The sequence below is a fragment of the Oncorhynchus mykiss genome, chromosome 28 (assembly GCF_057628025.1).
Source record: "Oncorhynchus mykiss isolate SJ-2025 chromosome 28, ASM5762802v1, whole genome shotgun sequence".
NCBI lineage: Eukaryota > Metazoa > Chordata > Actinopteri > Salmoniformes > Salmonidae > Oncorhynchus > Oncorhynchus mykiss.
The window spans coordinates 5,296,278-5,320,182 of NC_143049.1; the positions used below are offsets into that span (position 1 = coordinate 5,296,278).

The 23,905-nt window shown below is 41.6% G+C and overlaps 1 protein-coding gene across 2 annotated transcripts in view; it reads right to left on the reverse strand.

Annotated features, from left to right (window-relative positions):
- LOC110508374 (far upstream element-binding protein 3) overlaps positions 1 to 23,905 on the reverse strand; it is a 64,191-nt gene that overhangs the window by 11,918 nt on the left and 28,368 nt on the right. Inside the window, exons 13-17 of one of the 2 annotated variants that reach the window (XM_021588868.3) lie at positions 12,495 to 12,655; positions 9,941 to 10,011; positions 9,763 to 9,848; positions 5,280 to 5,348; positions 4,737 to 4,858 (exon numbers count right to left, since the gene is read on the reverse strand). In XM_021588868.3, the coding sequence (XP_021444543.2) occupies positions 4,737 to 4,858; positions 5,280 to 5,348; positions 9,763 to 9,848; positions 9,941 to 10,011; positions 12,495 to 12,655 (509 nt within the window). The remainder of the gene's footprint in view (positions 1 to 4,736; positions 4,859 to 5,279; positions 5,349 to 9,762; positions 9,849 to 9,940; positions 10,012 to 12,494; positions 12,656 to 23,905) is intronic. The other variant, XM_021588869.3, reaches the window with a different exon arrangement.

The following is a 23,905-nucleotide window of genomic DNA, read 5'->3' on the forward strand; positions in this document are numbered from 1 at the left end:
CTCCAAAACCGCCATAAATAAAGCCAGACTACGGTTTGCAACTGTTCATGGGGACAAAGATCGTACTTTTTGGAGAAATGTGCTCTGGTCTGATAAAACAAAAATATAACTGTTTGGCCATAATGACCATCGTTACGTTTGGAGGAAAAGGGGGGAGGCTTGCAAGCCAAAGAACACCATCCCAACCGTGAAGCACAGGGGTGGCAGCATCATGTTGTGATGGTGCTTTGCTGCAGGAGGGACTGGTGCACTTCAAAAAATATAAAATTATGTGGCTATATTGAAGCAACATCTCAAGACATCAGTCAGGAAGTTAAAGCTTGGTCGCAAATGGGTCTTCCAAATGGACAATGACCGCAAGCATACTTCCAAAAAAGTGGAAAAATGGCTTAAAACTTCTCTAGGATAGAGGGCAGCATTTGGAATTTTGGATGAAAAGCATGCCCAAATTCAACTGCCTGCTACTCATCCCCAGAAGATAAGATATGCATATTATTAGTAGATTTGGATAGACTGAAGTTTCTAAATCTGTTTGAATCATGTCTGTGAGTATAACAGAACTTATGTAGCAGGCGAAACCCTGAGGACAAACCATTCAGATTTTCTTTTAGGGCTCAATCTCTTTTCAATGGGTTTCCATTGGGAATCCAGATTTCTAAAGGATTTGCTTGCAGTTCCTACCGCTTCAACTGGATGTCACCAGTCTTTAGAAATTGGTTGACGTTTATCCTTTGTGGAATGAAGAAGTAGCCCTGCTCAAAACGAGGGTCACTTCATGTGCCCTGTTTGATAGAGGCGCGTAACCAGAAAGCTAGCATCAGTTTGTTATCTCCTGTATTGAACACAGATCATCCCGTCTTCAATTTTCTATTATTTACTTTAAAAATGAATTAATCGAACAAAAGGACCATTTGTGATGTTTATGGGACATATTGGAGTGCCAACACAAGAAGCTCGTCAAAGGCATGATTAATATTTTTATTTCTGCGATTTGTTTCATGCCTGCAGGGTTGAAATATGTTTTCTCTCTTTTGTTTACGGAGGTGCTATCCTCAGATAATGGCATCGTTTGCTTTAGCCGAAAAGCCTTTTTGAAATCTGACATGTTGGCTGGATTAACAACACGTGTAGTTTTAATTTAGTATCTTACATGTGTGATTTCATGAAAGTTAGGTTTTTATAGGAATTTATTTGAATTTGGCGCTCTCTGCATTTTCTCTGGCTTTTGGCCAAGTGGGACGTTACCATCCCACATATCCCAGAGAGGTTAAGGACAATGAAGTCAAGGTATTGGAGTGGCCATCACAAAGCCACGACCTCAATCCCACCGAAAATTTGTGGGCAGAACTGAAAAAGCATGTGCGAGCAAGGAGGCCTACAAACCTGACTCAGTTACACTAGCTCTGTCAGGAGGACCGTCTACCCGAGGAAGAGGAGAAGGAAACTCCCCTCTCAGACAATAACGGGTACGGCTAAGTAGCTGTTCTTAGGAAACAGCCCATTGAAGCAACAGACACGAAGGACATTGTGCCCTCTGGTGGACAATCAGAGCAGGTAAAAGGAAAAGCCCACCAAACCAACACTCTTCTGAAGGAGGGCTATCTCCGACTGAGAAACGGCAAACGGCATTCAACCAGTAAAAACATTCATTACTTCTTTTTCCGAACGGGCGGCGGTTCGTGTGAAAAGTATATGATTAATGTGAGGACAGTCCTAGAATGTATCCCTTTGTCGCTCTCGCTCTTCCCCCTCTCCATCTAACTTTATGTTGTAACAAGCCATCATATCTTGTCAGTCGACTTTGTCTCATGTAAGTGTGTATTCGGTCTTATTATTTAGTTAGCTAATAGATAAATAATTAAACCAATTTGTATGTTAGGCAGTGATCAGTAAAGCTGGGGTTCTTGCAGATCCAAGAAGGTTACGACAGTTCAGAATGAGACTTACATGAGGTAATGATTAATACGTGACTTATCGATATATAACATATATCTTCTAGAGTTGAATTCGGGAGATGGTAACTCGTTAAACAACTTCTTCCGTGGTGCCCCAAATTCCGAATGAGTTAACTGTTGCATGATTTTAAAAAATCTAATAAAAAAGTTTTTAAAATCGGGTAACAATTAAACGTAGTTAGTGGATTAAATAAATCATCAGATTAATGAAAGTCAAGTCACGACAACACTGACAGAACAAGAGTTCATTGTATGAGATGGGAGAACTTGCAAGAAGGACAACAGTCTCTAGAGCACTTCACTAATCTGAGCTTTATGGGAGAGTGGCCAGATGGATGCCACTCCTGAGAAAAAGGCACGACAGTTCATCTGGAGTTTGCAAAAAGGCACGTGGTCTGTGGTCTGATGAGACAAAAATGTAACTTTGTCCTGGATGCAAAGCAATATGTCTGGAGAAAACCAGGCACAGCCTATCACCCTCTTAACACTACCATGAAGCATAGTGTTGGCAGCATCATTCGGTGGGGATGCTTTTCAACGGCAGGGACTTGAAGACTGGTGAGGAGAGAGGGAACAATGAATGGAGCCAAATACAGGGAAATCCTTGATGAGAACCTGCTACAGATTGCAAACGACCTTAGACTGGTGTGAAGACGTACGTTCCAAAGGGACAATGACCCCAAGCATACAGCCAAAGCAACGCTGGAATGGCATTAGAACAATAATGTGAAAGTCCTTGAGTCCTTCATTCAAGCCACCAAGCTGTTCACCACTGCTCCCAATCTAACTTAAGAGTTTGAGAAAATCTGCAAGAAAGAATGGGACAAAATCCCCAAATCCAGATGTGAGAGGCTGATAGACATACCAAAGACGACTCAAAGCTGTAATCACCGCTAAAGGTGCTTCTACATTCGGAGTTATGTAAATTACATATTTCCTTTCCAATAAATTTGCTAAAATGTCTAAAAACAGGGTTTCACTGTCATTATGAGGTATAGTGTGTAGTCAATTTATTCCACTTTGAATTCAGGCTGTAACAACAAAATGTGTAATAATAATAAGTCCAGGGGTATGAATACTTTCTGAAGGCACTGTATGTTTAAAGGCAGAGCTGTGTTGAGAGGCAGAGACAGTGCTGTGCTGAGAGGCAGTGCACTGTTTAGGGGTAGAAACAGAGGAATTTAAAGACTGAGGCAGAGACAGAGCGGTTTAGAAGCATAGCCGTTTAAAAGCAGAAAATTTGTTTAGAGAACGAGAAGTGAGAGACCGAGCTGTTTAGAGGCAAAAACAGAGCGGTTTAGAGAGAGGCGCATAAACTCAGCAAAAAAAAGAAACGTCCCTTTTTCAGGACCCTGTCTTTCAAAGATAATTCGTAAAAATCCAAATAACTTCACAGATCTTCATTGTAAAGGGTTTAAACACTGTTTCCTATGCTCGTTCAATGACCCATAAACAATTAATGAACATGCACCTGTGGAACGGTCGTTAAGACACTAAACAGCTTACAGACGGTAGACAATTAAGGTCACAGTCATGAAAACTTATGACACTAAAGAGGCCTTTCTACTGACCCTGAAAAACAGCAAAAGAAAGATGCCCAGGGTCCCTGCTCATCTGTGTGAATGTGCCTTAGGCATGCTGCAAGGAGGCATGAGGACGGCAGATGTGGCAAGGGCAATAAATTGCAACGCCCGTACTGTGAGACGCCTAAGACAGCGCTACAAGGAGACAGGACAGACAGCTGATCGTCCTCGTAGTAGCAGACCACGTGTAACAACACCTGCACAGGATTGGTACATCCGAACATCACACCTGCGGCACAGGTACAGGATGGCAACAACTACCCAAGTTACAACAGGAACGCACAATCCCTCCATCAGTGCTCAGACTGTCCGTAATAGACAGAGAGGCTGGACTGAGGGCTTTTAGGCCTGTTGTAGGCAGGTCCTCACCAGACATCACCGGCAACAACGTTGCCTATGGGTACAAACCCACCGTCGCTGGACCAGACAGGACTGGCAAAAAGTGCTCTTCGCGGTTTTGTCTCAACAGGGGTGATGGTCGGGGAAGGGAAGGGAAGACATCCTCCTCCCTCATGTGGAACTTTTCCTGCAGGCTCATCCTGGCATGACCCTCCAGCATGACAATGCCATCAGCCATACTGCTCGTTCTGTGCATGATTTCCTGCAAAGACAGAAATGTCAGTGTTCTGCCATGGCCAGCGAAGAGCCCGGATCTCAATCCCATTGACCACGTCTGGGACCAGTTGGATCGGAGGTTGAGGGCTAGGGCCATTCCCCCCAGAAATATCTGGGAACTTGCAGGTGCCTTGGTGGAAGAGTGGGGTAACATCTCACAGCAAGAACTGGCAAATCTGGTGCAGTCCATGAGGAGATGCACTGCAGTACTTAATGCAGCTGGTGGCCACACCAGATACTGACTGTTACTTTTGACCCCCCTTTGTTCAGGGACACATTATTCCATTTCTGTTAGTCACATGTCTGTGGAACTTGTTCAGTTCATGTCTCAGTTGTTGAATCGTGTTATGTTCATACAAATGTTTACATACGTTAAGTTTGCTGAAAATAAAACGCAGCTGACAGTGAGAGGACGTTTCTTTTTTTGCTGAGTTTACAATGCTGTTTAGAGACAAAAGGCTGTTTAGGTCATGTTTAGAGACAAAGTTGTTTAGAGGCAGACAGAGCTGTCTAGAGGCAAAGACCAGCTTAGAGAGCTGTTTAAAGCCATTGTGAGTACAAGTTTGGCTGTGTTGTACATTACCTGAAGACCTGGGCCCTGGGTTGCCTGTGCACCCGGCCAGAGGTATGCTCCCTGCTGCCTGTAATACTCTGCCACAGCCGCGCTGTATTCTGGGAGCGAGCTCTGCTGCTGAGATGTCTGACCTTTTAGGGCACAAGCGTAAAGACATTGTGAGAAAACAGCATCAAATAACGCTATCACAATCCTATTCGTAACCTTGACTATGTCTAAAGACAACTGACAAAATGAATGAGCCTACAATTTGTTATATTAATCCTCCCGTGCTTTGCTGTAGTCATGGACAATAATCTGAGCATGGGTATTTTGGCCTGCAAACACAGAAAGGGCCATTAAGGTGGACATGGAGAATCATAATCATTGCATTATCTGCAATGTCTACTACTGGGGATATATTGCGCTAAATGCTGAACCTCAAGCTTTAATGCAGTTGCACAAAATTGTCACAATAAAGCAAAGTTACTGAAAAACAAAACTCTGAATATTGCATTTGTTCGAAAAGTCACATGGGTAAGACAGGGTTTGTAAGGTCTCATGAGCACTTGCCTAGCTTTTTATAATACTGCTCCCATGCTTTAGAGTAGTCCATCTGGCCTGCTTGGGGTCCATTGTGACCTGTACCCAAATAATACAACATTGTATTAAACATATGACAAATACCAGTGTATTTAAGACAGGCTCCAACATTTGGGGATATGTTCACTAACATTTGGGGATATGTATTTGATTTGCAGCATTTGGCCCAAAGCTGTCAGAACTCACTTGATTCGGTGAATAGTAGTCAACTTATATTTTAATTTTCCTCAGAAGCCCTTCTGACAATTTCCTAACAATTTTTTTGTTATTTGTAGAACATTTCTGTTTCGCCAATGAAATTGGTTCAAGCCATAATAGACTACCCCCTTCAATTGGCTTACAAGCAAAAGAGGAGTTGGTGAACTCTAATGTGTACCTACTAGGCCTGGTTCATTCTAGGGCTGCATGATTAATCCAATTCACATCGAAATTGCAATATTGACAAGTGCAATGTCCAGCAAGAGGCTGTGTGCGATACTTTGAAATACCCCTCAGCCGCGTGCAACATCTGTTTCTATAATTTACTCGTTGTTACTTATGATTTTTCGGATGCTCGAGTGGTCTCTCACTGTCCTCCGGTTTCCACTAGTGACCACAGCCACAAAGACAAAATTGGCTATATTGTAAAGATTAATGAAAACAAACATTGCTTTCTGGTCTTGATTTAAGGTTAGCACAATGGTTAGGTTTCAAATCAGATTTTAAGATAAATAGTAGAAATAGGTAGGATTTATGATTTTGTGTCAATACAGGATTAAGAACTATCGCTGGTCAGATGTAGCAGGGCTTGAAAACTAATACGTATTACAAAAGGGAAAACCAGCCGCGAGCTGCCCAGTGAGGCGAGCCTTCCAGATGAGCTAAATGCCTTTTATGCTCGATTCGAGGCAAGCAACACTGAAGCATGCATGAGAGCACCAGCTTTTCCAGATGACTGTGTGATCATGCTCTTGGCAGCCGACGTAAGCAGACCTTTAAAAACATGTCAACATTCACAAAGCCGCAGGGCTAGACGGATTACCAGGACGTGGACTGAAAGCATGTGCGGACAAACTGGCAACTGGCAATTTTCAACCTCTCCCTGACTATTAATAATACCTACGTTTCAAGCAGACCACCATAGTCCTTGTGCCCAAGGAAGAGAAGGTAACCTGCCTAAATGATTACCACCCCGTAGCGCTCATGTCATTAGCCATGAAGTGCTTTGAAAGGCTGGTCATGGCTCACATCAACATCATCCCGGAAACCCTAGACCCACTCAAATTCGCATACCTCCCCAACAGATCCACAGACGACACAATCTCAATCGCACTCCACGCTGCCCTTTCCCACCTGTACAAAAGGAACACCTATGCGAGAATGCTGTTAATTGACTACAGCTCAGCGTTACAACACCATAGCGCCCACAAAGCTCATCACTAAGCTAAGGACCCTGATGGGCCGCCCCCAGGTGGTAAAGATAGGCAACAACTTAGTCCCCGCCTGTACTCCCTGTTCACCCACGACTGCAACACCATCATTAAGTTTGCTGATGACACAACAGTGGTAGGCCTGATCACCAACAACGATGAGACAGCCTATAGGGAGGAGGTCAGAGACCTTGCAGTGTGGTGCCAGGGCAACAACCTCTCCCTCAATGTCAGCAAGACAAAGGAGCTGATCGTGGACTACAGGAAAAGGCAGGCCAAACAGGCCCCCATAACATCAACCGGGGTGTAGTGGAGCGGATCGAGAGTTTCAAGCTCCTTGGTGTCCACATCACCAACAAACTATCATGGTCCAAACACACCAAGACAGTCGTGAAGAGGGCACCGACAACACATTTTCACCCTCAGGAGACTGAAATTATTTGGCATGGGTCCACAGATCCTCAAAGTTATACAGCTGCACCATCGAGAGCATTCTGACTGGTTGCATTACTGCCTGGTATGGCAACTGCTCGGCATCTAACCAGTACGGACCAGTACATCACTGGGGTCAAGGTTTCTGCCATCCAGGATCTATATACTAGGCGGTGTCAGAGGAAAAGCCCAAAAAGTTGTCAAAAAGACTCCAGTCACCCAAGTCCTAGACTGCTCTCTCTGCTACCGCATGGCAGACGGTATGGGAGCACCAAGTCTAGGACCAAAAGGCTCCTTAGCTTCTACCCCCAAGCCATTAGACTGCTGAACAATTAATCAAATGGCCACCCGGACTATTTAAATTGACACCCCCTATTTGTTTTTACACTGCTGCTACAAGCTGTCTATTCTCTATGCAGTCACTTTATCCATACCTACATGTACAAATGACCTCGACTAACCTGTACCCCCGCACATTGACTCAGTACCCAGTGTATATAGTCTCGTTATTGTTATTTTATCGAGTTACTTTTAATAATTTTTTACTTTTGTTTATTTTGTAAATATTTTCTTAACTCTTTCTTGAACGGCATTGTTAGTTAAAGGGCTTGTAAGTAAGCATTTCACGGTTCGTATTCGGCTCATGTGACAAATACAATTTGATGACCCTGTCCTCCTGCACCCGTTTCGAACACACACCAAGACCGCCCCCTTCCACTCAAGCAGGTAGTACAGTTCCTGACTGTCCAAAGTTATATTCACACTGTCCGCGTGCAGTTCTTATATTAATGCATGCGGTATTGCAAACAGACTTGTCCAATTTGTGAAAACAATGCAGCTTTCCAATTGCTTCTTAATATGCATCTACAATATGCATCTACTTTGTGAATCTTACTCTCTGAAAAAAGCTTGTTAGTTGAGGTACTTTTTTTTAGCAAGCTGTATCTAGCCACTAATGCTAATACGACTGAGCTAAATAAATGTGGTATTAAATTATTTCACCATATAAATTTCCTGAGAACACATTCCTGTTTACAGCAACGACCTGGGGAATAGTTACAGGGGAGAGGGAGGGATGAACGAGCAAGCTTCAGCGACCAGCCAGCAGATGGATGCAGGGTGGGATGCTGCTGGCAAGAAATTTGGCTCACAAACGTTAGCTATCTAATACAGACTGGTACCAGTGGTGGTGGAGATCTGAATGTTTGCGCAACGACATGTTCTGAATGAAAATCCTCTGCTTTTCATTCATTGCAAAACACCGTATTCCAAGTGCCCACTATTCCAAACATCGAAATAGATGTTAAGAAAATGTGTGCTTGCTTGTCTTGAACTATGGTTGTGAAGAAAGTTGTCATGGGATTTAAAAACCTTTGTTGTAGTAGTAGTAATTGCAGTAATAGTAGTAGTAGTAGTAGTAATGGTGGTAGGCTACTGACTGCAGTAGTTAAGAAGAGGTACGTAATTGCAAATCATATCAATCTTTGGTGAAATAGTATTTTGTCAGAATCGTGCAGCCCTAGTTCATTCCCACCTAAATAAGTCTTACGCCTGGATGATGTTTAACACTAGCCAACCACACCTACTGCTGGGTCAGAAACATCTAAACATGTTTGTGGTGGTGTTTAACACTAGCCAACCACACCTACTGCTGGGTCAGAAACATCTAAACATGTTTGTGGTGGTGTTTAACACCAGCCAACCACACCTACTGCTGGGTCAGAAACATCTAAACATGTTTGTGGTGGTGTTTAACACTAGCCAACCACACCTACTGCTGGGTCAGAAACATCTAAACATGAACGCATCTCTCCTGTCCTATTAATTCTCTATTAGGCTCCGGTGTGAAGTCCCGCCAAGGGACAGATTTATGATTAGCTTCCCCTCCCCCAATCCTAACATAAACCACTAAGGGGTAAATGCAAAACTGACCCAAGCACAGCAACCTCTACTGATTACAGAGCATTGCCCTGAGAAGATGAAATACCCTGGACAATTCAAACTCTGACTTATCTGCTTGTAAGCATTTATGAGTCTTACATTTGAGAGATATTTGTAAGACACTGAAATTAGCCACATTTTGCAGAGTCCATCTTTATATGTCTATTTCATATAAACTCTGTGCAAAATTGTTTCAAACTATGTTTAAGCTGAGGAAATATCGATATCAAGATATTGCTGTAGAGTTTAGCCTGGTGGAACCAGCCTGATCGCTGCATTCACCTTTGGTTTCAATGACGAATGCCACTTGGGCTCCCAAGTGGCGCAGTGGTCTAAGGCACTGCATCTCAGCTTGAGGCGTCACTACAGACAACCTGGTTCGAATCCAGACTTTCACGACCGGCTGTGACTGGGAGTCCCATAGGGCGGCGCACAATTGGCCCAGCGTCGTCTGAGTTTGGCCGGTGTAGGCCGTCATTGTAAATAAGAATTTGTTCTTAACTGACTTGCCTAGTTAAATAAAGGTTAAATAGATTTGTAATTTTTTTTATGCAGAGATCAGGCTGGTTCCATCAGGCTAGCAGAGTTGATGTTAATCGCAATACAAGAAAGGGTTACCAAATGTTTACAGGCTGTGCTTATGACGAGCTGTTGAGCAAAAGGTGACTTACTGGGGTCCTGCTGGCCTTGAGGCTGCCATGTTTGATAAGTAGTCCCCCATCCTCCTGTCATGAAGGTCTGGGCTCCACTGCCACAACTTATCAAGACAGAAAGCATAAAGAGCTACAGCAACACAAAAAAAATGCATGTAGGTACAACCGACAGGGGCGAACAGAAAGTCTGACTTACTTTTGATGAGTTGCAGGGCCTTGAGTGAAAGGGCTAAATCCAAAATTATTGTTGCTCACTATTCCTGAACCCTGGAAAAAAAAAACATACATTCAACACTGTTAACCAGAGTAAATAACACCAGGTTGAATAAATTGAAATCACGGCAGTATTTACTTAGTCGACTAACAGTTAATAATTAAAACGTTTAGAAATGTTTAACAATTTGCCTAGGTAGTCCTGTTGACTTTTCACTAGAACTGCCAGGCCTTTCAGCCTATAAGTATCTGCTAGAGAATGTTAGCATACGCCTGGCATCGATGGACCTCCCATTCTAACATTCTAATAAACAAATGACATATACAGTGCATTCAGGCAATTATTTAGACCCCTTGACTTTTTGTGATGTTACAGCCTTATTCAAAAATTTATTTATTTTATATATATATATATATATATATATATAGATATTTTTTTAAATATGTAAATACTCAATCTACACACGATACCCCATAATGACAAAGCGAAAACAGGTTTTTCTTTCCTTCTTTACATAAGTATTCAGACCCTTTGCTACGAGACTCTAAATTGAGCTCTAGACAGGAAAGAGGGAAAGATGAACGGAGCAAAGTACAGAGACATCCTTGATGAAGCTCAGGACCTCAGACTGGGGTGAAGGTTAACCTTCCAACAGGACAATGATCCTAAGCACACAGCAATGCAGGAGTGGCTTCGGGACAAGTCTCTGAATGTCCTTGAGTGGCCCAGCTAGAGCCCGGACTTAAACCTAATCGAATATCTCTGGAGAGTCCTGAAAATAGCTGTGCAGCGACGCTCCCCATCCAACCTGACAGAGCTTGTGAGGATCTGCAGAGGAGAATGAGAGAAACTCCCCAAAAACAGGTGTGCCAAGCTTGTAGTGTCATACCCAAGAAGACTTGAAGTTGTCATCGCTGCTAAAAGTGCTTCAACAAAGTACTGAGTAAAGGGTCAGAATACTTGTGTAAATTTGATATTTCAGTTCAGAACATTTCTAAAAATGTCATTGTCAAACTATTTAATCCATTTTAGAATAAGGCTGTAACAAAATGTCAGGGGGTCTGAATACTTCACGAATGCACTGTATGCTATCAGAAAAACAACAATTTGGTTGTGTTTATGAAGGTCTTAGGTAACAGAATAAAAACATATTTTTTAAATAAATTAATAGCATTTTCATTAGTTTCTTAAAAACCTAAAACCACTAGTTCAAGAGTTAAATCCATCAAAGAAATATGTTCTAATTTAGTTTGTGCAGGTCTAAAGAAACATTGTGGAAATAAGAACATTTATATTTTAATCAGATTACTAGTCTGTGCTTAGTGGCCTGAGAAACACTGTCGCGCGAGTGCTGAACGCATGGACAGTGCTGTTATTCAAAAGTGATGTTTGGAAATAGAGCTGCACCTCTTGAATATTGAGAGTTATTTGACAAAGTGTCATAGAATCTGCAAAATATGCTCTTTCTGATACGTTTTAACTGCATGAGACTCTTGAGGAGGATTTGATAAAGGAGTTGCACCTTTCCCTGCCTCTGTCAATTCCAAGCTGCACCCATCTCGTCATGTACAATTTGGCAACTGATAATATCGTCACTCATCAGACTACTGCCAATTTAATCTAACTCTTATTAAGCGTGAAATTTGTTTTGGTTTAGTTTAGGTGCAGTTTTAAAAATGGGCCGGCTTCGCAGGCTGTCTGGCATCATTCGCTTCCCGTCGCTCATCAACTCGGATAGAGTCAAAGATCTGTTCTGCATCATTCTAAAGGCTGTAACACATATCATTAGCTCCCCGTCGCTCATCAACTCAGATAGAGTCAGGGATCTGTTCTGCATCATTCTAAAGGCCTACTGTAACACGCACCATTAGCTTCCCGTCGCTCATCAACTCAGATAGAGTCAAGGATCTGTTCTGCATCATTCTAAAGGCTGTAACACGTATGATTAGCTTCCCGTCGCTCATCAACTCAGAGTCAGGGATCTGTTCTGCATCATTCTAAAGGCCTACTGTAACACGCACCATTAGCTTCCCGTCGCTAATGAACTCAGAGTCAAGGATCTGTTCTGCATCATTCTAAAGGCTGTAACACGCATCATTAGCTTCCCGTCGCTCATCAACTCAGATAGAGTCAAGGATCTGTTCTGCATCATTCTAAAGGCTGTACCATGTTTCCCTTACAATATACTTGATTAGTACTAGAGGTATAGTAAATATAGTCTAGCAACATCTTCATACAGAGAATGTTATCAACCCGCAAGGCACGGAGACAAATTATTTGTTATAAACACGAGTGCCAACGCTGATAAACAGGCATAACACAAATTTAAAGAATTAATTGCATAAAGAAATATTTGTGAAAATATATTTTCAGGACAAGATATGAAAACAAGTAATTTATTGGTTGTATCACGCATTAATTCATTCAGTGAGGAGAGAAATATGTACAAAATCAAACGCCAGTGGCCAGTGGCCTACGGCAGATGTAGTGTTAAAGGCACTTGGGCTTGGGGGAACTTTTTCCAACAACTACTTACTCCGATCTTGTCATCGATGAGCTGGCGTGCTAGTTCCATCTGTTGCGGGGTGCCTCTGATGGAGAAGATGCGGACATTGGGGTCGGTGTTGTGAGGGGGGTTCCTCTGCAGCTCCACGTGGGCTCCAGACTGCTGGTTGATGCTCTTGATGGTATCTCCGCCTGGACAGACAGCACATCACATGAGACCACGCACGGCTGGGAATAACACATCCTTGGTCATTATTTGACAGCTCCCTTGTCGTTTGTATGCAATAGGGTTGGGCCGATATACGATATCGTCAAAATTTGACCTAGACAATATATGGTTGAGATATCGTAATGTGCAAGACGACACTCTACTTGAAGTTTGTAAATTAAAACAGTGCAGTTCTCTCAGTTGGGCTGTATCAATATGTTACAAATTAAGCCTAAATTAATTCACTTGTTCTTATTTTATTGCTTTGAGAGTATTTTTCTGGTAAAGCAACCATAATATCATAAATAAGCACAAAAATAGCAGTGTAGTATTATTTAGTCATTAAAGGAAAATACCACTACCTGTTTTTTTGGTATTTGTTTCATTAGTCCACTGTTGATACAGTCACAGAAATGTTTTGCATGTCAGAAATCAAGTTGAAAATATAAAACGTTCAAAATACAGAAAGTTTCACAGTATGACGTGTTTTGCAAACTTGATTGCTGACATGAAGAACATTTTTAGGACTGTATCAACAGTGGACTAATGAAACAAATAACTAAATATACACTGAATAAAAACTAACGCAACATGTAAAGTGTTGGTCCTATGTTTTATGAGCTGAAATACTAAATCCCAGAAATGTTCCATACGCACAAAAAGCTTATTACTCTCAAATGTTGTGGACAAAATTGTTTATGCCAGCAGCCCTCCGGATGCTGGCCCGCTTCTGGAGCCGAGGCTAGTTGAGAACGTTTAAAAATAGAAGGAAAAAAAGGAAACTGCTACATTATAATGCTATGTCAGAACATCAAAAGTAGGTTACTTGAATATCAAATCGATCTCCTTTAATGCCGGGCGTACAATACACGACTTCCGAATTCCTAAAATCTCTGAGCCTCTCACATTAAACGACCGTCTTTCCAGTAGTTTGTATTGCCAACGTAGTGGAGCGCAAACGGGGGGGGGGGGGGGGGGGGGGGGGGTCACACACTACAAGATTCTTCACTTGGCCGTGATACCACGCTGATTCACGAAAACAGTATGATGTGTTTAGATGTTTAACCTAGCTAGAACCAGCTGTAAAGCCTTAAAGTAGCCTCAAACGTTTTCAGTCAGACATTAACGCTTCCATACAGAGTTGAAATATCTAGCCAATACATGTTGAATTGAATAACATTGCTTGTGAATTTCAGAGCTGTAACGATCTGACACTTTGGATAAAGGCAAGTGCAAACGTATGCTAGTTGTAGTCTAAACATTCTGGGCAATATGTCGTCATCTCACTGGCTTCTTCTCTAGCGAGCTCTCGCTATTGCTGATCAACCTTCTCAAAACTTGTCATTGCACATCTCACACTAAATCAAATCAAATGTATTTATATAGCCCTTCTTCAGCTGATATCTCAAAGTGCTGTACAGAAACCCAGCCAAAAAAACCAAAGCAATGCAGCAATGCAGCAAGCAATGCAGGTGTAGAAGCACGGTGGTCAGCAATAGCGAGAGCTTGCTAGAGAAGAAGCCAGTGAGATGGTGGGAAAAACTCCCTAGAAAGGCCAGAACCTAGGAAGAAACCTAGAGAGGAACCAGGCTGAGGGGTGGCCAGTCCTCTTCTGGCTGTGCCAGGTGGAGATTATAACAGAACATGGCCAAGATGTTCAAATGTCCATAGATGACCAGCAGGGTCAATAATAATAATCACAGTGGTTGTAGAGGGTGCAACAGGTCAGCACCTCACAAGTAAATGTCAATTGGCTTTTATTCATAGCCGATCATTCAGAGTATCTCCACCGCTCCTGCTGTCTCTAGAGAGTTGAAAACAGCAGGTCTGGGACAGGTAACACGTCTGGTGAACAGGTCAGGGTTCCATAGCCGCAGGCAGAACAGTTGAAACACTACATGAGCTATGCAGATTTTGAAAATATTGGGACGTCTGGGATGGCTCAAAGACAGGATAGGTAGCCCAATCAGATGATAACATTAGGATCATGTCATGGGAAATTTATTCTATCATTTAAACTACAAAACATAGACACCTGACGTTTTCACATACTGTATGTTGACAATGCAGTGGTGCTGGAGATGATGAATTTGATGTAATAACATTAATTTGATCAACTAGTCCTTCACATGCATTCAATACATAAACACGGTGCATTTCTAATATTATGAATCAATGGCCGAGAGGCATGGCGTTTAACAAAATACACTGAGGTGTAAGGGAATGTTGTGTGCTTATAAACTAAAAAAAGGCTGCAAAAAAAGTCCACAGCTTTCCCATAATTTGCAAATAAATTCAATAAAAATCCTACAATGTGATTTTCTGGATTTTTTCCCCTAATTTTGTCTGTCATAGTTGAAGTGTACCTATGATGAAAATTACAGGCCTCTCGTCTTTTTAAGTGGGAGAACTTGCACAATTGGTGGCTGACTAAGTATTTTTTTGCCCCACTGTAAGTGTTACAAATGTATAACCACATCACACTTTGTAAAGGGTTTATAAAATGTGGTATAACTGACACAACCACCAATGTCAAATGTGACATTACGCACTGTTAAATATGACAAACCTGTGCTTTATAAATCATATTAAATTGCCTCTTGGTAGAGCATTGCAATGCCAGGATATTGGGTTTGATACCTGTGATCACCCAGGTATGGCCTTTTAATATCTGTTAATATTTTTTGTCTACTTCAGTTTTTTTTTCCCCAAGTTCAGTTTTCCAGGTTTCAGCTTTCCCAAATTTCAACAAACCCTGGTCTATACAGTATGTCACAGAAAACCTAAAGTGACTGATCCAAGTCAGCCAGAACCAACCCATAAAGTAGCACAAGTGAGGGGTTACATTTTACTCTTACAAGCTTTTCAGATTTCAACATGTTAAAATTTGTATACCTTACACCTTAGATCAGTGTTACCCAACTCTGGCTCTAGAGTACCCCTAACATCACATATTTTTGCTGTATCTCCGGACAACAACAAAAAACTGACAGGCGACCACTACTTCAGGTAAAATGTGATGTTTTGCAAGGGACAGGTCATGGATTCTATTAAGGGCCATGGTAACAGGAGACATTTGGTCTAGGGTTTGGGAGAAGCTAATCACAGTCATTGTTTTGAAATCTTTGTCGGCTGGGTAAAAGTTACACAATTTAACTATTTTCCAAGTAATGCTTCTCTGTCATTGGATAATCTTATTATTCGGGAAAAGTAGACACCAGACAGACTTAGTGTGTAAATCTTAATGCAGAATTTAGAAAATTGTATAGTATGGTTTTCCCAAAACAAACCAAAACCTTGGTTGCTAAGAAAATTTACAACAAAACGCAACAAGAAAAGAAACATCCCATTTTCAGGACACTGTCTTTCAAAGATTATTCGTAAAAATCTAAATAACTTCACAGATCTTCATTGTAAAGGGTTTAAACACGGTTTCTCATGCTTAAACATAAACAATTAATGAAAATGCACCTGTGGAACGGTCGTTAAGACACAAAGAGCTTAGCGACGGTAGGCAATTAAGGTCACAGTTATGAAAACTTAGGACACTAAAGAGGCCTTTCAACTGACCCTGAAAAACATGGTCCCTGCTCATCTGTGTGAGGAGGCATGAGGACGGCAGATGTGGCCATGGCAATAAATGTAAATGTCTAATGTGAGATGCCTAAGACAGCACTACAGGGAGACAGGACGGACAGCTGATAACAACACCTGCACAGGACCGGTACATCCGAACAGCACACCTGCGGGACAGGTACAGGATGGCAACAACAACTGCCCGAGTTACACCAGGAAAGCACAATCCCTCCATCAGTGCTCAGACTGTCCGCAATAGGCTGAGAGGCTGGACTGAGGGCTTGAAGGCCTGTTGTAAGGCAGAACCTCACCCGACATCACCGGCAACAACATTGCCTATGGGCACAAACCCACCGTCGCTGGACCAGACAGGACTGGCAAAAAGTGCTCTTCACTGACGATTCGCAGTTTTGTCTCACCAGGGGTGATGGTCGGTTTCGCATTTATCGTAGAAGGAATGAGCATTACACTGAGGCCTGTGCTCTGGAGCGGGATCGATTTGGAGGTGGAGGGTCCATCATGGTCTGGGGTGGTGTGTCACAGCATCATCTGACTGAGCTTGTTGCCATTGCAGGCAAACTCAACACTGTGTGTTACAGGGAAGACCTCCTCCCTCATGTGGTACCCTTCCTACAGGCTCATCCTGACATGACCCTCCAGCATGACAATGCTACCAGCCATACTGCTCGTTCTGTGCATTATTTCCTGCAAGACAGGAATGTCAGTGTTCTGCCAGAGCCAGCAAAGAGCCTGGATCTCAATCCGATTCAGCATGTCTGGGACCTGTTGGATTGGAGGGTGAGGGCTAGGGCCATTCCCCCCAGAAATGTCTGGGAACTTGCAAGTGCCTTGGTGGAAGAGTGGGGTAACATCTCACTGCAAGAAGTGGCAAATCTGGTGCAGTCCATGAGATGCACTGCAGTACTTAATGCAGCTGGTGGCCACACCAGATACAGACTTCATTTAGATTTTGACCCCCCCTTTGTTCAGGGACACATTATTCTATTTATGTTAGTTACGTCTGTGGAACTTGTTCAGTTAATGTCTCATTTGTTGAATCTTGTTAAGTTCATACAAATATTTACACATGTTAAGTTGGCAGAATAAACACAGTGAGAGGACGTTTCTTTTTTTGCTGAGTATAGTTGGACCTGGCAGAGTGTGTGCTGAAAAGATGGGAGGACAAGACAGTAGTGTACAGGGACCCGCTCTCCCATGTACAACTTCCAAGACGACCACCCAAGAACATAGCCAGTTTTCCAAGACCAGACATAGCGGAGATTGTAGCTGCAAACCGATCCCGATTCCTGCCCCTTACAACTGTAGCTGGAAAAGGAGAAAACTAACGTTCCCACTCCATAATCACAGCCATCACACAAATGCTAATCAAAACCAGTTCAGGCCAACTAGAACGTATTTCTTAATTTACAGAATAGTAGCAAACTACTCAAGTCAGTATCGCAAATTTCAAAACATTTTGGTGAAATGCCTTTCTTGCAACCTCTTATCAATATCAACGTAGTACTATAAAATAAAGGTAGACCAAAAACACACAACAAAGATAAATAAGAACATGAGAAATTAGGTAAGCTATATACAGGGTGAGTGGCAGGCTTACAATGATGGCAAAAAACAACATTTGAGAGTGCGCTGACCCTGGTGTTAGAGGGGTACGCATCTGGAGGTTGAATGTTTGAAGGGGTACGGCACAATAAAAGTTTGGGAACCACTGCTGTAGAGAATCCCCTCTGTACCCTCTCTTTGACCCTGAAAGTAAGGGAGAGTTTGTCACAATGTCTGGAACTCTCTTAAAAGGCTCCCTAACAACAGAGGTGTGAATTGCCCTCCTGCAAGACAATCGTTAGGCTCTGGTTGGGTGATGGTAAACTACTTGATGCAGCCTGATAATCACAAAGGTCTGGAACTCTCCTAGAAGGCTCCCTAGTAACCTCCCTAACAACAGATGTGTGAATTGCCCTCTCCTGCAAGACAATCGTTAGGCTCTGGTTGGGTGATGGTAAACTACTTGATGCAGCCTGATAATCACAAAGGTCTGGAACTCTCCTAGAAGGCTCCCTAGGAACCTCCCTAACAACAGAGGAGTGAATTGCCCTCTTCGTTAGGCTCTGGTTGGGTGATGGTAAACTACTTGATGCAACCTGATAATCACAAAGGTCTCCCTAACTCCCAGGGTCAGAGAGATGGTCCAGAGGGAATTTTCTACAGATACTGTCAATATATTATTACGGATTTCATCTGTGAAATAAAAGTCATACATGTTCTTCATTCCTCAATTGTAAATGTTAAAGTCTACAATGCATCATTATCCCTCAAAACAATTGGAAGTTATAATACTGTTTCTGGTCTTGTTATACATCCATAGCACAGGTGTCAATTGGGATTTTTCAACGCTATGAGTTGCATGTATAGTACGGACTATTTGATCTTGTACACATTGACAACTAAAAGTAGAATTGCAGTATAAAAGCAAAACATATATAATGATAAAAAGAGATAGAGATAGAAACTAACGGAAGGGAAAGGTGATGAGCCATGGGTGGAAGGTTGTTCAAAGGATTCTGATGGCGTCATCTGCCTTCTTGAATCCAGCATAGACATTAGTGGGGGAGGGGTAGTTGTTGCTCTTTAAGCCTCAAGTCTATATTGCCAAGAAAACAAATGGTAGAAAAAAAAGTCAGCTCGCTGTGTGAAAGCAGAATAACACTAGGTAGGCCTACTAATGAACATATTAGGTGACTAATGACATATGCTTATGTCGTAAGTCACTACTTCACAGCAGAGCCATTTGAAAGTTTCTTTGCATCAAATTTGCATTTTTTTTGGCAGAAATGCCTTCTGGAAGATGTGAACTTTCATGTGCCTTAATAATAAACTTGTAAATACACATACAATTGTTAAATTACGAGTCTAGTTGGTTTAGCCACGGAAAAAGCCAGCAACCTTCCCACTAGCAATGATTGGCTGAGATAATGAGTGGGCAGGACATGCCGAGAAAGGAGATCAGATTGGTCTGCCATATAGAAGGCTTCTGTCTATTTGAGCTGGTCAGTCTGTGTAGGTAATCCTGTCCAACGCAGATTTTAAATAAAATGTATTGTGTAATGGAGCTGCATACGTGTTGACTCCAAAAAGTGGAGTATGATCGCTAAAGAGGTGAAGAAAACACCAGTCTCCGGATTACATCTTCAAACTATGGGCAACCATGGCATGGCATCCGTGACAGGGAGACGTGTCCATCATGCATGATGCAGTATACGGTAAGATAGTCTAGCTAGCTACATTTTCAGATATTACACATTTCTCATTTTGAAAGAAAGTGGTTTCATTTCAAGCTAAAGTGTACTGTTACCTAGCTAGCTAACTTTAGCTGACTGGCGTTTGATATTATTCGTATCCCAGAGCCATTTGCATGGCTAGTTAGAGCCTAACGTTAGCTAGCTACATTGAACCTGGTTGAACCTACTACCCAGCAGATTCATGCAGGGTAGTAACGACATGATTTGGCGCTATGCTCATTGTTGTTTAATTAGCTAACGTTAGCTGGCTGGCTTGCTAGCTAATGTTACGTGACGTGTATGATCTTACACGTTGTTTACCTAGCTAGCTACCTGTCTTAACAATACTCCACTATGCAAGTAACCATTTTGGGTGCATTCGTAAATTCAGTCCGAGTATGCCAGAACGCAGAATAACTGATGAATTTTCAAAAGCATAACGCTCGTTGAATATAGCCGGCATCAGTAAACGTCGGCAAAAAAGCGCAACAAAATTGTTGCCAGCAGAGCTGGTTAGACTGTTCTCCTGTTAACCAGAGGTAAACAAATCATCGGCCAGAGCGTCAAGCGTGCGCTCTGAACGATCCGAGAGCAAAACGAGATGGGTGGGGCTAAAGCTTAAGAGGGTGTGAACGATGCTGAATAGGTGTAGACAAAGAAGAGCCCTTCACTAGGTACTAAAACATTCAAAGGACATTTTCTCAAAGGTGAATTTTACAAGTTGATCAACTTTCAAAGCAGAATTACATTCCCATTGTTCCTAAAAAATGCAGTGTATGATATACTATTTTGTAGCTCTGAGTCTCTACTTTTATCCAATGTAAAAAATAAAAAAAATTCAATACATAAGACCGATTTGAACCGGTCGGGTCACATATTTGACACAGCCTATGAATACTGTACCGTTGGGAAGTCTATGTATAAAATAATAAACTATCACTACTTACTTTACTGACAGCTGGCCATTAGGTCCCTCAGGCCGAGGTCTCTTCTTCCAGTTTATTTTCCAGTTTATTTTTGGCACATGGAAAAAAAGTTTCTACATCGGCTGGGTTTATGAGAGCTGGAAAATCATTGTAACTGGTTACACAAAGTAGGCGGGGCTCTCAGATCAACGTCTCGTTGCCGGACAATTCTAGATTCTTCACAGGTGGCATAAGTAGGTCCCACTCCGTGCAGCAAAGACACTTGTCTTCAGTGGGCATTGAGCACTGGTACACCACCAATTTCCAGATGTCTCGAGTTGGGACATCTGCCTGATCCGTTGCCTGCTCTGTTTCTCTCTCTCATTTCTCTGTAATCTTCCATCTGTTGAAGTTCCTTGTCTGTGTATTTCGGTTCAAGTAAATAGGGCACGTCTGCAAATTCTAGCATTTCCTCCTCGTGTGATTGTATACAACCTTTTTATACATTTTATATTGAAGGTAATAAATATTTTGTCCTCTATCAACTTAATTGGGATTTCCTCAAGGCCCCATTGTGACATCACTTCGATTCACTGTAAATGCAATAATGCAACTATTGACACAGATCAGCTACTTTGACTACTTTGCAGCAACTTAGACAAAAAGTTAGTGTTTACACTGTCGTCTGCTACTCAAATCTGCTGTTTGAACAAAAAAAACTATATTCTGATAAAAAGTTACAGCTGTTTTAGTAACTGAATCAACATTTTCTGTAACTTGACTCAAGGCTGTAATTGCTGCCAAAGGTGCTTCAACAAAGTACTGAGTAAAGGGTCAGTAATACATTTAAAAAAATATTTTGCCTGTTTTTGCTTTGTCAATGTGGTATTGTGTGTAGATTGATGAGAGAAGAAAACAATTTCATCAATTTTAGAATAAGGCAGTAACGTAATAAAATGTGGAAAAAGTCAAGAGGTCTGAATACTTTCCGAACCACACCAACTCTCACATGTTCACACCATCCAAACAGTATTATAACTTTTTAAATCTTTATCAACATATAACATTTGCATAGTATAACTCAGGCTATCCTAACTTAAAATGATTTAAACACGTATCAACTATAACTATTGATGGGTTCTGAGTTCTAAAATTGAAAATATGAAGTAATTCCTTAGATTTGTGTATCTGTTTCACACCGAACAGCCAACAAACACTAAGATGTTGAATGCATCCCCAGTCTGGACGACCAGGAATGACACAGAACATTTCTAATGCTCACTAGCTTCGTCCTTCTCAGGATCATGCTCCGTGCTCTAAATAACTCAACTGGCAAGTTTGCCTGTCTGTAAAAAGAGGGGCAATCTGTACACCTCTGATTGGATAGAGTGAAGCTTTCTCCGTTCACTCGATTCATACTTCACCCGATCACTTCACATCGCACTTCGTTCCGTTTTCACATGCAACAACTGTAGTTTAGACCACAACAACTAACAACTGTTCTAGGTAGATCCAAAAAGGGTTATATTGCTTCCTTCATATATGGCACCCCTAAAGGTTCTGTACCTACACTGAACAAAAATATGAACGCAACATGTAAAGTGTTAGTCCCATGTTTCATGAGCTGAAATAAAAGATCCCAGAAATGTTCGTTATGCACAAAAAATGTATTTAGCTCAAATTTGGTGCAAAAAATACCAAAACTATAGACCACAACAACTGAACCACACACACCTACTTGCCAAAACAACTGACCACAACAACAAAAAATGACTGACCACTCAACTACTGCTACTCACCACTACTGACTAGGGATGGGCATTTGAAATGATTTCACTATTAGAATAATAAAACAAATTAAAAACAGATTCCACAAAAATAATTTTAAAGAGCTTTAGCAAGCCCCACAACTTCCCTTGTAAAGTTACCAACTAGTTAATATTATTATTAGGTGTGCTTGCTGAAGTCAAAGCACAACTCTAGATTTCTTACATACTCTTCATGTTATTATTTGGTTTCTTTAGCCCGCTCTAGAGCTTCAATTATTAAAGCTATTAACAAAAAAACAACTTCCAAATGTCCAGACTGCTCCAACTCGGATTGCTTGAGTAGATACTTCAAGGCATTTATACTTTTTGAACTATAAAAAATATTTAAATGAGCTCCCAAAACATTTCAAATTGCGATATTTTCTTTACAAAAATGTATATTTCCCAGTTGTCAGGGTCACATCCAAATGTAGGGGAATATATATGATTAAATATGAAACTATTTGTGAGAAGATGAAATGTGATGTTAGTCGTCTAAATGAGAAAACGTTTTTTCATGTAAAGTTAATCCAGTCAGTGGCCATTCCCCCGTGAGTACAGACATTATACCCAAACGTCATGGAAAGCCCCTTTCCACAGAGTTCTCTCTTAGTTGACTAAACGCTGTAGTTAACTACCTTTGTCGTAATGACGCCCTAGCTAAGGAGCTAACTAAAAAATAATAGCAAAGACAGTATTAAGACTGCTACTCCAATAGATATCCCTGATCACACTTGAGGGCTATGTCATGGCGACGTTGGCTAGCTAAGCTCATGCGTAGAAACAAGTAATCGGGTCTAATGGTTGTCTCTGTCCGAAATTAACAAGTAATCGGGTCTAATGGTTGTCTCTGTCCGAAATGAACAAGTCAAATCAAATCAAATTTTATTTGTCACATACACATGGTTAGCAGATGTTAATGCGAGTGTAGCGAAATGCTTGTAATCGGGTCTAATGGTTGTCTCTGTCCGAAATGAATAAGTAATCGGGTCTAATGGTTGTCTCTGTCCGAAATGAACAAGTAATCGGGTCTAATGGTTGTCTCTGTCCGAAATGAACAAGTAATCGGGTCTAATGGTTGTCTCTGGCCGAAATGAACAAGTAATCGGGTCTAATGGTTGTCTCTGGCCGAAATGAACAAGTAATCGGGTCTAATGGTTGTCTCTGGCCGAAATTAACATGTGCAGGCTGTCAAATCAAAGGGCATTCCTTCGAACTAAAGTTGTTTTTGACAAAAATGAAAAAGTGTCAGTTTGTCACATTCACAAGGTTGAAGTAATAACATTCCTTAATACTTAAGGAAAATATTTATAGGACAACGGGGGCGGTAGAGAGAAATGTGGTGGTGTTTTTGTCTTACAGTAACGTTATACTATGCTGTTGTGTAGAATACTATCATTATGTGATCTTGAAGACATTAATACAACTTTGATCTAACTTTATTAAATGAACACCATTCACATGAGTCGTCTGTTCTCTACGCGCCCGCTGTCAACCGACCCAAAACACAAGTACACCCCCCCCCTCGCGGCAAGCAAACTCACTAAATGGTCAGGCAATAGAGTGAGCATGAATAGCAAATAAGCAAATTTGACAGTCATTCCCTCATTCATGTCCATCGGGCTGTTATTTTGAGACCGAAACAATTT